The sequence below is a fragment of the Pyxicephalus adspersus genome, chromosome 8 (assembly GCF_032062135.1).
Source record: "Pyxicephalus adspersus chromosome 8, UCB_Pads_2.0, whole genome shotgun sequence".
Lineage (NCBI taxonomy): Eukaryota > Metazoa > Chordata > Amphibia > Anura > Pyxicephalidae > Pyxicephalus > Pyxicephalus adspersus.
In genome coordinates, this window is record NC_092865.1 from 45,930,384 (window position 1) to 45,944,481 (window position 14,098).

The 14,098-nt window shown below is 37.7% G+C and overlaps 1 protein-coding gene and 1 long non-coding RNA gene across 2 annotated transcripts; both read left to right on the forward strand.

Annotated features, from left to right (window-relative positions):
* The first annotated feature begins 113 nt into the window (after positions 1 to 113).
* Positions 114 to 8,744, forward strand: PDE6H (phosphodiesterase 6H). The gene is made up of 4 exons (XM_072420409.1): positions 114 to 251; positions 4,309 to 4,486; positions 5,068 to 5,108; positions 6,347 to 8,744. The coding sequence occupies exons 2-4, from the start codon at positions 4,341 to 4,343 to the stop codon at positions 6,448 to 6,450; spliced, it is 291 nt and encodes a 96-aa protein (XP_072276510.1). The 5' UTR covers positions 114 to 251; positions 4,309 to 4,340; the 3' UTR covers positions 6,451 to 8,744.
* Positions 8,745 to 11,022: 2,278 nt separating this feature from the next.
* LOC140336950 (uncharacterized) lies at positions 11,023 to 13,580 on the forward strand. Its single transcript, XR_011921968.1, has 3 exons — positions 11,023 to 11,174; positions 12,214 to 12,336; positions 13,205 to 13,580. It is a non-coding gene; the product is annotated as an uncharacterized lncRNA (long non-coding RNA).
* Positions 13,581 to 14,098: the final 518 nt, after the last annotated feature.

A 14,098-nucleotide genomic window follows, 5' to 3' on the forward strand; every position in this document is an offset into this window, starting at 1 on the left:
GGTGGGCATTGAGGAATTCAGTGGGTCACACACAGAGAAGAATATGAAGGAGGCGCCATATTAGCAGTTGGCATTGTTGTCTTTGTTTGTTTATCTCCCCGCGGCTCCATCTGTCGGAGGTCAGGAAAGCTTGTACTTCTTAATAGGTAACCAGAGATAATCTTTGCCTAATCGGCTTAACCTTCTCAGAGTACTTGTAGAGGATGAGCGGGAGCTGTGATAGAATCTTGTGTGAAGCCAGGTGGAGAATTGTGAGTATCCGCTCGGGGATCTTCATAAAATAAAATATGTTAAAATGTAGAAATAATTTCTTTGTTTTGGGCTGTAAAGAAGTTCTAGAAGGTCCAATATGGGGCCATCTTTAGAGTTAGGAGGATTCAGGATCAACACCCATCAACTTTCCTGGATTTTATTTCTTAAAATTATATTTTTATGGTTCTCCTTTATTTTGAGTATTTTCCAAACTCAGGATCCATCAATGAATGGGAACTCCTTTAGGGCTCTGATCATTCTTGCAACTGTAATTTGGGGGTTTTCAGTTGGTTGACCTAAATGAAGTGTTTTAAGAAGTCATCCTGGTAATGTATAGAGACCATTACCTTCTCTTCTTTGCCATCCTTTCGCTATTTTGCTAGACATTCTGGCTCCTTCTCTATTACCCTTTACTAAAATTTCTGCTTCTTTAGCTGAGATTCCTCCCTCCTTTTCATCTGTCATTTTGTTAGACGTTACACCTCTTTCCTTCCCATCTCTTATTAAATTTTCTCCTTCGTTCCTTCTTTGCGTCCATCTTTTCTTTTGTAGAGGATCCTTCCTCCCTTCCCTTCCTTGCTTTACATCAACAATTTTTTATAAGTTTTTGTTCCTCGTTGCTGTTCAACTTTTCTTTCATTTATTTCTTCATTCATTGTTCATTCTTTTCATTTGCTGAGATTCTTTCTCTCCATCCTTTCCCCTATCTGTTACAAGTTATAGCTCCTATATTTCTACTCTTTTCCAAAGTTTCTATCCCCCCTCCCTTCCTTTCCTTCCATGGAATTCTTGGTATGTCTCTGACTGGTCATGTTTCTCGGTCTTGTAATGTTTATGGGGTGACCTACAGATTGTTTTTCACTTGGATCTTCTTGCTCACTTGGGCATAGCTGCAGATTTTTCTGTTTCTTTGATTTCTTGAATTAGATGATTCTAGTGGTATGGGTAGATGGTAATATTTTATGTTTCAATGAGTGTTTACAAACTTTGCCTCATTCATAGAAAAGTGAAGCACTGATTGCTACTATAAACCATCCCAGTGCCCTGGAAGGTAGTTATAAAGACCATAACAGACCTCAACTAAAGAAGGTTGACTAACTAATGGAGTACATTGTGTTTTTTTAAGTGAGTTTTCAGCTAATTAGATGAAGTGAAGTTATGCTATCTTCAATCATTATTCAATTGTCAGCCAGAATCTCCTAGGGCTCTAATTATAAGAGAGGGAATCTGACATTCCCTCAAACATTCCCACTTGAGAACCTTCCAGGGTCATGTGTTTCAATGACAGTAAATAATTAATTAGTGGTTGCTTAATTACTGATAAAATCAATGTGATTACTTGTATGGAGTAGCACCAATTGCAATAGAACCAATGGCTCTGTTTGAAGTGGTTAAACAAGTAGCACAGAGAAGCCATTAAAAGTTATTTACACATTGCTCCAAATGAGTGCAAGTAGTCATATTACACACTATTACATATTGCACTCTATAGGGATCTGTTTGTTCTATATGTGTAGGGATCCATCCGCAGTCCTAGTGATGGATCTCTACCAATCACACTGATATGAGGTCATATATGAGTATTGTGTCTTGTTGGTATTGATGTACAATAAACTCAAAGCTTTGTATGATTGCTATAATGTATTGTTAAAACTGTTGCAGTGTTTTCTTTAAAGCAGACCTTCCATGCTGCTTCTCTGCAAGCCCACTCCTTACTTTAAAAGAAAAGGTATGCAATAAATATTGTAAATGATAACCTTCATCCTTTCTGGTTCTGGTGCCCGGGAATTACCTGGGCATTTGGGACTGATACCATCACTGCCTAGTCCTTGTGTTGGGACTTTGTTGGATAAAGCTGCTTCTGTGAATCACTACTGTCAAGGTGCAGCATTATTCTTGCAGGAGATCCCAGAATTGACCTGTGTAGAATAACCAGGCTGCCAAGTGGCAACCTATAAACTCCTGTAAACATTAGAGGTATAATTAATTGAAAAAGCTCTCCTAATACATCTTAATCCAATTCTCTCTGTAATCCTTAGAGGCCATAGCTACTCACATGTGGGATGGGTGGGTCTGCCTCGTGCACGCCATGTTCTGCAGCTTTCTTTTTATTGGTTTATCAGACCGGCAATTGTTTTTAAATTTCAGGTTGTATAATCCCCTGGTGGCTGGACACGCTGTTCTTTTCAACTTATCACCAACAAAAAATTCCCATTTTGCCTCTCTTCTCAATTGTTTTGAACCTGATCAATAAATATACCTTCCATTACAAAATGATAATGAAGTCATGTGTGGTGAAGGTACTCTAAAACAAGTTAAAAATGTTACAAGGAATGTTTTTGTAGTGACGAGAGTTTTCAATATGTTGCACGTCTGTCATTTTTGGTCTTTGTGTGATTTAGCTGACATTTTGGTACTAATATCGTGATGATTTTTTTATTTGGATTTATTTGGATATCTAAAGTTAAGAACACGAATGCTAAAGCAAGGCCTGAATGTTTTCCTGTTGTACAATTTTAATCCAGTCTTTCTTGAGATTTTACGTTGCTTCTATATCACATTAGGGATTGTATAGTGACCAGTAGTAGTTGTACCAGATTATGGAGTTATATTTATCCTACAAAGCCCTTCTGACCTTTGATGATCAGATCTCAGGGAATAATTGGATCGGGCAAAGAAAGGTTTGTAATTATCGACAAAGGAGATTACAGGAGCACAAATCCCAAATGTTCTGGAAAGATCTGAAAAACAAAATCTTATAATTTAACAAGTCAGCAAACAAACACAACCTTTCTGTGAAAGCCGGGACCCTAAAGACAGCCATCGGTGAAGCATTTACTGTAGCTTAAATTGAAGCCCTGATAATCATAATTGTTGGTTATGTTGGTTATGTTGGTGATTGCCAAAAGAAACCAAATGACTAAGAAAGTCAATGTAATTCTGGATTGCTAAAAAAGAGTGGCTGCAATACTATGACTGAGGATGTTTTATGTCCTAAAGAGACATCTAGTGTTCAAAAAAACAAAAAAAAAACATAAAAGAGAAAATCCTTCAATCCATATCTACTGATTAGCTAAACTATGAACAATCCAATCCTCAACCTAATATTTTGCTGGTCTCCCCTGAGTTATCAAAACAGCTCTGTGCTATCAGTGGGTAGACTTCACAAAACCTTGGAAGGTGTTCTGTGGTATCCGACATCAAGACGTTAAAAGCAGATCCTTTAAGTCAAACTGCTTCTTCCTGTCTGCCTTCTACCCACAATGCACCCTGCAACTTCCATTGGCCTGCCTTCTTCCCATAGCATGTCTTGGGTGCCCATGAATCTCCATCTCACTGGTTGTCCTTTTTTAGATCACTACACACCAAGAACACCCCATTAGACCTAGCAATATATAGAAAAGGATATACCATCCCGTGTGCCAACAGGCTTCCTCAGGGCATATGTTGAGAATGTTAAGGTAAATTACAACGTAGTATCTGTTGGCAAAGGCGTCGGCACACGGGATGTTATATCCTCTTCTATATATAGGGATTCCTTTGTATAGATAAATGGTCACATATCCCATGATGTTTTAATGAGCCTGACCTACTTTAAATGTATGTAATTTTGCTACCTATGAATAATATTCATGATGATTGTATGTGAGTTTTGACACTAAATACATCTTTAATTGCCAAAAAAACTAGTCTTTTCCTTTTCATCTTTAATATGCAATTATTTTTCAAATTTCTAAATATTTTGTGGTTGGCAGAGCTTAATTGACTCATAGGAAGGATTAGTAACTTTTCTTCATTTCTTGTGACCCTTAACACAGTCTCTCTGATCCAAACACTTATCCATTTTTACTTCTCCCAACACATCACCTTCAAGAACTGACTCCCCAGCCACATTGAACAACCACTGATATAAAGGAGAATGGAGGTGGGACAGTAAAATCATCAATTAGTGGCCAGCATTATTCAGTTCAGCATAGGCTGTTCCATTCTAACTCACCCATCTTTAACACAACATAAATACAGATAATAAGACTCAATGCATTTCTCCCTATCTAGGTGTCTGAGAGTGGAATACATAGTTTATAACCATGAACTCCAGCTCACCTGCAGCCAGCGCCTTGGCTCCTGCTAACGTCCAAGGTGGACCCACCACACCTCGTAAGGGACCTCCGAAATTCAAGCAGAGACAAACACGTCAGTTCAAAAGCAAGCCGCCAAAAAAAGGAGTCAAAGGGTAATTGTATACTTTATTTAACATTGGACTCACCCAATAATTTGTGCTATTTCATGCTTTGTTGTTCAGTTTAGGTATAGGCAAGTTGTAGGTTATAAATGGTTTTCTTTAGTCCTGATATCCTGCAAGCAGAGCAAGACAGGATCATGTAGAAGAGCATTTTGGTAAACATATCTTGTTGTCTACCCATTGAAAATATATTGGAGGTTTCTTTTTTTAAAAGTCTCCAATCAAAGCTAAGTCTGCCCCGGGGCTTAAGGGAGAATGGCTGTTTCTAGGTCATATAGAGGACTGGCTGCTTAATTAATTTCTAGAGCAATCTCCAATTTCTTAACTGGAGTTAATATCATTCAAGTCTCCTCCTATCAAGGTAATGTAATGTAAAAATGTATTTATTTTCTATATAATAGATAATTAAGTTCTTCAGATATATACATTTTATTATTTAGATCTGCAAAAGGAATTTCTTGAACAGAGCCAGGCTATACATTTGGACTAGTTCAACTTTTAGGAAATTAGGAATGTTTTAGGAATTGCCTCTCCTATTTCTTATAACATTCTTATTTCTGTACATTGTTTAGGTTTGGTGACGATATTCCTGGAATGGAGGGGCTTGGAACAGGTAAGCCATTGATGTGATCATACAGCATCTCTTTTGAATTTATTGAGTGGATTTCATTACCTTAGAAATGATTGAAGGGAAGAGAGAAAATAGCTGGGGTCTCAGTAGGGATAAGTACAACTGGATACCAATCACTGGAAAAACAATGGAGCTCAATTGTAACTGTTGCACTTTAAAAAAAAATTTCTATAAAATTCCAATAAAAGGTGATTTATTTCATTATAGCAGCCTTGTTGGTATTCGATTAGCTAAAATATAAAATAAGCATAGGGTTGCAATGATATTAGCATCTTTGTATACCTTAGACACATGAGCGGAATTCATCACAATACATCTGCTTCTGGCATATTTGAGATAGTCATGTAAGAGGTCTGTCTATGAAATAATGAGATGTGTTCTTATCCCTATCACAAAGCAGTGAGATGATTCTGATCTCTTGCCATGAATGTGTAAACTTCTCCAAACATCCAGGACAAAAGCCACCAGTTTTAGTATGACTAATTAGTTTGTTGTCAGTCACCATTTAATACAGATATGTTTCCCCTGATGTTCTGAAATCAGGAGAAGAATAAAAGTTGAGCAATGCGTCAGTGTGACATTTTAAGTAAAATTTCACACCAGAGCAAAAAGAGAGCCGCAAGGAAATTTGTGCTGACATTCTCCAGCAATTTAAGGTGGAGCCAAACTTTTTCATAAAGTCATCATGCTGAAAGATCTAAAACCCGAATCTTCCAGTATGATCTTGAAACAAAACCAAGACAACATCAGTACTTAAATGTGAACGGAGAGAATATTGCAGGGGGCAAACATTAAAATTGTCATAGAAATAAATAAAAGTCAGTCATTATATCATTCTCATTATTTCATAGACAGACCTCGTATATACTAAAGTTGCCTTTATGACATATCGTGTGTGAGTGACTCCAACAAGGTGAGAGCAGACTTAGGTTTAAAACCCATATTATGATGTTCAATTTTTCAGCAAGTGAATGTTAAAGCAGTTGACATTGGGTGGAATCCATTGTAAAGGTTCACAAAGTTTGCAAAGAAAAATCCAACAGGTGTCTTAACGATTGCATACTTTATCTAAAACCAAAAAAATCTTTGGCCTTACATACATAGGTCAAGAATCTGCCCCTTCTACTAAAAACTACATCTAGCTTAAGGGAGGATTAAGTGTTAAGCTACAAAAAGCTTAACACTTAATTCAATAAAAAAACATATTTTTTCTATTGCAGACATCACCGTCATCTGTCCTTGGGAGGCCTTCAGTCACTTAGAGCTACACGAGCTGGCACAGTTTGGAATCATCTTAAAGATCATCAGAGGAATTACTTTTTAAAGCAAAAAAAAACTTTTTAACATTATTTATTTCCTCGCTGATTACACGATTGTATGTTTTTGTAAATTGTTAGTAAACCAAATGCTTTAGTAACCAGACAAAGATAATTTTTGTGACCTTTAGGGCTCTGCTTCTTAAAGTGGACTTCTGATGGCTCATGGAAAAACCACATTTTTTACACCTCAGCCCCCCCCCCCCAACCATATACACTTTAAAAAGGCATTTATAATGAATAATTCAAACCCATATGACGCTGTGCCTCCTGGAAGTTTGGGGAGCTTGAAATTTAATCAGAATGCACTCTTGCAATGAGGTAGGGTGCATTGTCTCAGGATTCCAAGGTTCCAGCTTTGCCAGGAGACATGGTGGCAAAAATATTGTAGGCCATTAACAAGGGTGGGGGGGCGGGGTATTTATAAATTATTCCCCTGTCAATTCGCTCATAATATTCATTTATACAGATAGCATCTCCAATTGTGACAGCTGTGCACTTTGACAAGTGGCCACTAGGTGGCAGAATGAGTCATTGTTTTAATAGGAACTGAAACGATAAATTCGGATGAATTGGCAGGGGAGTCATTTATGTCAGGGGTGTCCAAACTTTTTGCAAGGAGGACCTGATTTGGTGAGGTGAAAATGTGTGGTGGCCGACCACTAACCAGGGTTAGTGTGGGCGTGGTCTGCGCAGGTCCCGCATAGCACAGGCCCACCAGGGTGACGTGAGGGATTCCCTGTGCACACAGTCCAGAGTCAGTGCGGGCTTTGTGCAGAGCACGTTCTTGGAATCAGAGTGGCCGTGGTCCGTGCAGGTCCCATACAGCACATGCCCACTATAATGAATTAGGAGATTCCCTGTGATGACAGAGGCTGCGGGCTGAACACAGGCCACAATTGGCCCCCGGGCCGGACTTTGGACATACCTGATTATCATGGAGCCCAAGGTTTTTCTTTCTTTCTTTCTTTCTTTCTTTCTTTCTTTCATTCTTTCATTCTTTCTTTTCTTTCTTAGTTTTTAGGCTTTTAAAGAGAACCTTTCATTTGCCATGAGGGTATGCTGAAATGTTTGGTGACCTTAGTTGGCTTTGGCTGTAATAGACATTTTCTTAACCTTTTTTAATTCTGTGATAAGTGCCGAGCTGTGTAGATCAAAGCAGAGTGCAGTTTTTGCTTTTTGCTAGAAGTTGAATAGTTTACGCTTTTTCTACAATTAGATACCATGTATAAATGTATTCTACAAATGAATGTGCGCCTCTTCTACCTCTGTATGTTTTGTTGGGTAACATCTCATTAGAGAAATAGAGATTTCTATTTGACATTTACATTTTCTCACATGTAAAATTTCCATCTGAATTGTCGTGTTCTTAGATCTAATGTATTATAGAAAAGATAATCATATTATTTTGACTTTTAAAGCAAAATTGTTTCTGGAATGGAGAAGGATTAAAGTTTCTGTTTCTGTTCTGTAATCCAGATATTTGCAACTTGTTTAGACGTAATAATAATTGGATATTAATTATAACAGAAGCACCACAACCATGTTCAGGGCAATCTGATGATCCTCAAATTCAAATAAAAGTAAGTTTTTTTTAACTCTCAGATTTGTTGCAGGGTGAGCCCATGTTGGGATGTAAAGTAACTAAACTTAAAATTAGCAATGTAATAAAATAAATAAAATAATAAATACATTGAATTAAAGGATAAGAAATAAAAGATATGGTGATATGATGATGATGATTACATTAGCAGGATTAGTAGAATTGTAATTAGCATGGTTGGTTCAGTGGTTAGCACTACTGAACCAGATTTTTTTCAACTCTAATTCCTTAGCAGTTTTTTAACATTTACAAAGGTACCAAATCCTCGTTCACTTGTCATAGATACCCCTCTAGATAGTACCTGTGTCATAAGCTGATTATTTTATGGTATATGGGGTCCTTCTTATGGGGGTTCTGCCCATATCCTCAGCTATGAGAGCATCACATAAGCCCTGAAACAATGGATTTTTAATATTCTGATATTTTGGATTCATCTGGGACTTTGGCCTGCTGACCTCAGCTTTACTGTTGGTTAACAAGACTGATAATCCAACATGCAGACCAGTGGTAAAGCCTGGAAGGTCTGAGGGGAGAGCCAAATTGCTGGGTATAAGTCTTTTTTTAATAATAAAGGCTTAACAACATAACCGAGGTACCTGGGGTGGCCGCAATACTTTTACAGATACCCCTTCAGTGCTTTTTAATAAACTGATCTTGCAATGATGTATTCATCTTGAAAATAAAGAGTTTCATCAATTATTTCCTTGGTTTATTTCCTTTCCCATAATGAGTTTATAAACATGGTTTTGAATATTTAAAATATACAGAAAGCCACCCTTGTGCTGGAAATGGTCCTTCTACACCACCTCTTATGGATGATCCTTCTTACCTTCTGGTCTGGGTCTTTGAGTCTCTTTTGTCCCTAAAAGTTCCTCCTCAGTACATTTGCCCCCTAACCTGATATTCCCATTCCTGCTATCCAAATGCATTGGTATGCTGACCTTAAACTGCATAATGTGAGAAGGAATTAAAAAAATAAATGGGAAAGTCATGAGAGATCTGAACAATTCTCAGCGAATTTCAGATGCATTAGCAGGATTAATTTATAAATAAGTCCTATGTTTTCAGCTCTATTTGCTCAATGTATCTTCTAACATTCAACTGCAAAAACTCTTGGTAGCTAAGTAAACAAATAATGAATCACTGAGATAGATAATGGACCCCCTCCCTTCTAAGATAACCTAAACTGAACCAGGAACAATTAATCACTATTGTACACCAAGCTATGTAATTAGCTTCTATGATCAATTGTAATCATTTTATTATTTCAGCATAAAAATAGCCATTCCTGGAACATTCCAGTGGTTAATAGGGTCAATAAAAAGATGCAATCACCTAGGGGTGGCAAGGCACTGTCATAAGATCTCATAGATAAAGTTATGGACAGTAGTGTTCTCCCCAGCACCTTTTAGCTGGGTGCACCACCTGGCACTTTTCAGTAACCACCCTGCTGTTTTTGGGTGGTTACTGATGAGTTGGGTCACAATACAGGGGCTCCCACCCACCTACATTTTCTTCCCACCCGGCTCAAAAAAATTTCTGTGTTGAACATTGGACAGGCAAAAGTCCTCAAAAACATTTCAAAGATTTATCAACCCCAAGCAGGACAATAAAGTTTAATATTCAAGCATGGAAAGTGTTTGGTACTACTAGAAAGCTCCCTGGATCAGCCCATTCCTCCAAACCGAGCTGGAGCAGACTGGACAGAGAGGCTACCAAGACACCTGCGGCAACTTTGAAGCAGTCACAGAAATGGCTAAGAGTGAGCATTATGCACATTTCACAACAATATCACAAAAGCTCCACAAATGTGGCTTGTATGAGAGGGTATTCACTCCTCAGGAATGGCTACAATAAGTTTCAACAAAGCTTTGCCAAAATGCACCTTGAAGATCCAGGGGTCCAGTGGAGAAATTTGTTATGGTAAGATGAAGCCAAAATCCAGCTATTCAATCTCAACACCAAACCGTACATCTGGCAGAAAGCCAATACAGCTCATTATCCAAAGTATAACATGCCTACAGTAAAGCATGGAGGGGGTACTATGCTGTTGTGGGGGTGGAGGGGGGGTTCTGCTGCAGGGACTGGGGCACTTGTCAGGACAGAAGGAAAAATGGATAGAGCAAAATACCACTAAATCATTGATGAAAGCTTGCTGCCCTCTGCCAGAAAATTATCACCTTCATTACCTTCCAACATGACTATGACCTGAAGCACAGCAAAACTGACAGCACAGTGGCTGAAGGAGAGAAAGGTGAATGTGCTTGTGTTGCCCAGAGTTCAGACTTAAATCCCATTGAAAATCTATGAAATGTGCATTCCACCTATTCCACCAATGGTCATCATCTAATCTTACTGAACTTAGAACTCTGTAATGAATAAATATTGTATTGAGTCCGAAAGAGCTGTTACTGAAAAATCCTAACAGACTCAAGACACAAATTAAAAAGGTGGTTCCATAAAGTACTGTTATAGGAGGGGGAGGGGTAAGTGATCCCTACTGCCAGTGACACAAGGGGTCATCCCTCAACCATCTCAGTGACACATGGGAGTGATCCCCAATCCATCTCAGAGACACAAGAGGGTGACCCCTCATCCATCTCAGTGACACAAGGAGGTGATCCCTAATCCATCTCAGTGACACAAGGGGGTGACCCCCCATCCATCTCAGTGACACAAGGGACACAATGGGGTGACCCCTTATTTTATATATTGTGCCTGTTTGCTCATGATTGGATGAACATATCTGCAGAATTTTACTGGAATGGAGTTCCTGGAAAAGTTATCAAATTGTTTCTGTAAAACACACCAATGCCCCACAATCCTGTACATTCGTGAAGTGTAAACCCCCCAGTGCTTTCCTTGTGTTTTTTTCTGCCCTTTGAGGAATCTTTGGACTCATTTTCAAGCTGCAAAGCAAACAGGATGTGAACAAATTCCATGTCGTACCAACCAAATATTTCCTGCAGGACTTGTGCAATATATGAAATATGATGTGTGACATAAGTCTGCCTCAGTGTTATAAAGCCAGGGGCGCGGGACTCCTACACAGTCCACTGCACACACTGCACAGCATCAAAATGAAGGCAGGAATCACTCTGCTAATCCTGGGGGTCATCTTCATGCAAGGTAAATTAGAATATTTCTGTTCTGCAAATATTTGCTTGTCAGTAAATATAATAATAATATATATATATATTTGCTTGTTCTTTGTTATACAATCCATTTTATTAAAAATAAAATTTGTTATTAAATTTTATAAATATTTCAGCATTTTTCAAAGCAAACAATGTATTTGAAATTAAATTTGTTTTATGTTTCTTTGTATTGTGATTTCTCAAATGATTAAAACTTTATAATGAAATGCATTGATTTTTCTGGCTTCATATTGAAATTATTAAGATTGAAAGAATTCAGGCGAATTAATTTAATGAATAAATGAATGAATAAACCATCAACCTGAAATATTTCTTGAGTTATATTTGGCCCCTTTTATATTTCATTTTATTAAAATTCACTGCTTGCAAAATATCCATTTCATTGTTTTTTTGTTTTTGTTTTTTTAACGTTTGGTATATGCAATGAAGAAACAAAAACTATTTGTTGGTCCTTTTTCTGACTGTGCTATAGAAACACCTTTTAATTCAATGTTTTCAGCCAGGGTTCCTCCAGAGGTTGCTGGGGTTCTCTGAGCAATGAGCAATTTGTGACTCTCAGGTCAGTTTAAGTGATACCAATGATCTTTTTGGCTATCTGTAAGGTTGATATTCTTCCCACTGGCCAGCAATGTAAGAGGAATTCTTCCCACTGACCCCCACACTAATATACTGTGATCTGTGGATATAATAATTATAGAAGGGGTTCTCTGACGTTGTTTCAAGCGTTCTCCTATCAATAATTATCTTACAGAGGATTATTCACTTTGTAAAGAATAACTAATCAAGAAATTAAACCAAGAAATTTAAGAAAACACATTTTTTCTTGCACATGATTGGATGGTTGAAGCCATCTGACCTGCATCTTATATACTATACTAGGTGAAATATCCCTTGCAAGGAGATCATTACTTTGCTATGTGAACAGATTATATTTTTAATTAGCCCCAAAGTGTTTAGTAATTTAGGAATTTCCTGTCGTTGTCTCGCTGATCTCTGTCATTTCATTACAGGTGAGGCTCTGAACTGCCGGCAAAGCTCTTGCACTGGGAGGGGTACTTGTAGCTCCAGAGTGGTAACCTGTAGGAATGACGCCGACCATTGCTTTACCATGATAAGAACCGTAGGTTTCCAGGGTATGTGTCTGCTTTGATATTGTGCTCATTCCTTCATTGGTCACCCCAGTCACCCAAGTTAGTTAAAACTTCTGCTAGGTTTTATATCTTTCCTCCTTATTTCCTGTCCCTGTGACACCAAGAAATGAGCAGCACTGACTGCCAAGAAGGTAAGGAAAGCGATAACCCCTCTAAACTATGCTAAAATGTAGTTTTTGCTTTTGTATTTATTCCATCTTACAGAGATCATAGTACTCCCCCTAACAATGTATTTATTGTCTCCAGAAGGATGGAGCCATCTTTGTTCAGGCAACCTATAGACAACGGCTCAGAGATGACAATGTCCAATAAATCCCAGGGTCTGTGCAGTTCTTGGCTATATTCACAAATGCCAGGCACAGATCAGTCCCTGCTGCACCCTCCCACAGCTTGTGACTTGCTTTACAATTACAATTTGCAGTCTGATTACTGGAGGAGACTAAGGCAATCATCCCTCCTGTCTGCAGTAGACTTAGCTTAGGCAAAGTCACTATATATGGAAAGACTGAACCACGCTTAGACCAAAATAATACGTTTTCATTTTGTAAAAGAATAATGGACATCAGCCAACACGTTTCCAGGTACTGGCGTCCTTCTTCATCAGGGTTTATAATAAATAAAGGCAAAAAGCAGCAAAAGACAATGTCAGCCATAGCTCAATGACAGCTTTATTACGAAAAAAAGGCAGAGCTTCTCATAATAAATAATTTGTTTCTTTATATTGTAAATGTCAGGGATGGATTCATGTGGACTTGTAAAGTCACTCACAGGTCCTCTTTAAGATTGTTATATGTGACTTTGCAATAAAAATGTCCTTTTTATTTTAATATTCATTTTTTCTCATTTTTAGTGTTTCTGACCCGTGGATGTGCAACCAAAGCCAACTGTGAGCTGATGAAGAGCCTTTTTACTGGCACCACGTGTTGTACAACCAATCTTTGTAACTGAAGCTGCAATCAGATATTCCAAGGGACCCCTCAAACAATCTCTTCTACAATGGCTCAGCGTCTGCACTGGGTCCTGCTTGGGGATACAGAGATACTTTTCTCACGTCTCTTAGATTGTAAGCTCTTCATGGCAGGGACATCTCTTCCTCCTGTGTCATTGTGTGTATCTGTCTGTCATTTGCAACCCCTGTATATTGTAGAGCACTGCATAATATGTTGTTGTTATATGAATACAGTTTACTAATAATGATAATATGTGATTAAAAAAATTAAACAATATTTCAGGATCCCCTTCTTCCTCATCAGTAGCAGTAAATGATAATATAATGAGATCTGATTGGAAGATTCGATGGTCACATCTGGTGGACCCACAACACTCCACTATTGTGGAAAATTTTATAATAATAATATTGAAAATAATGAACTGATTAATCACAGATTCATCATCATTAATATTAATATTATTATTATTGTTGTTATTATTATTATTATTATTATTATTAATAATAATAATAATAATAATAATAGCTGTTATTTATAATAACTATAATAATAATAATAAAAACAATAAAAATGAACAGATTCATCACAGATTCCTCCTTAATTTTTGTTGCAATTGATCATGCCCCACTGACTCTTCAACTGCAATTACAACAACCTTCCAGTTTATCTGTCTAGGTCCTCTTCCTTTAGGGCTTATCGTCAATCCCATTGGGCAGATGAACTTGATGATAATCTGCAACATTGAGATACCCCAGTTTTGTTGTGGCGTACTCTGAAAACTGTCATGAGGGGAT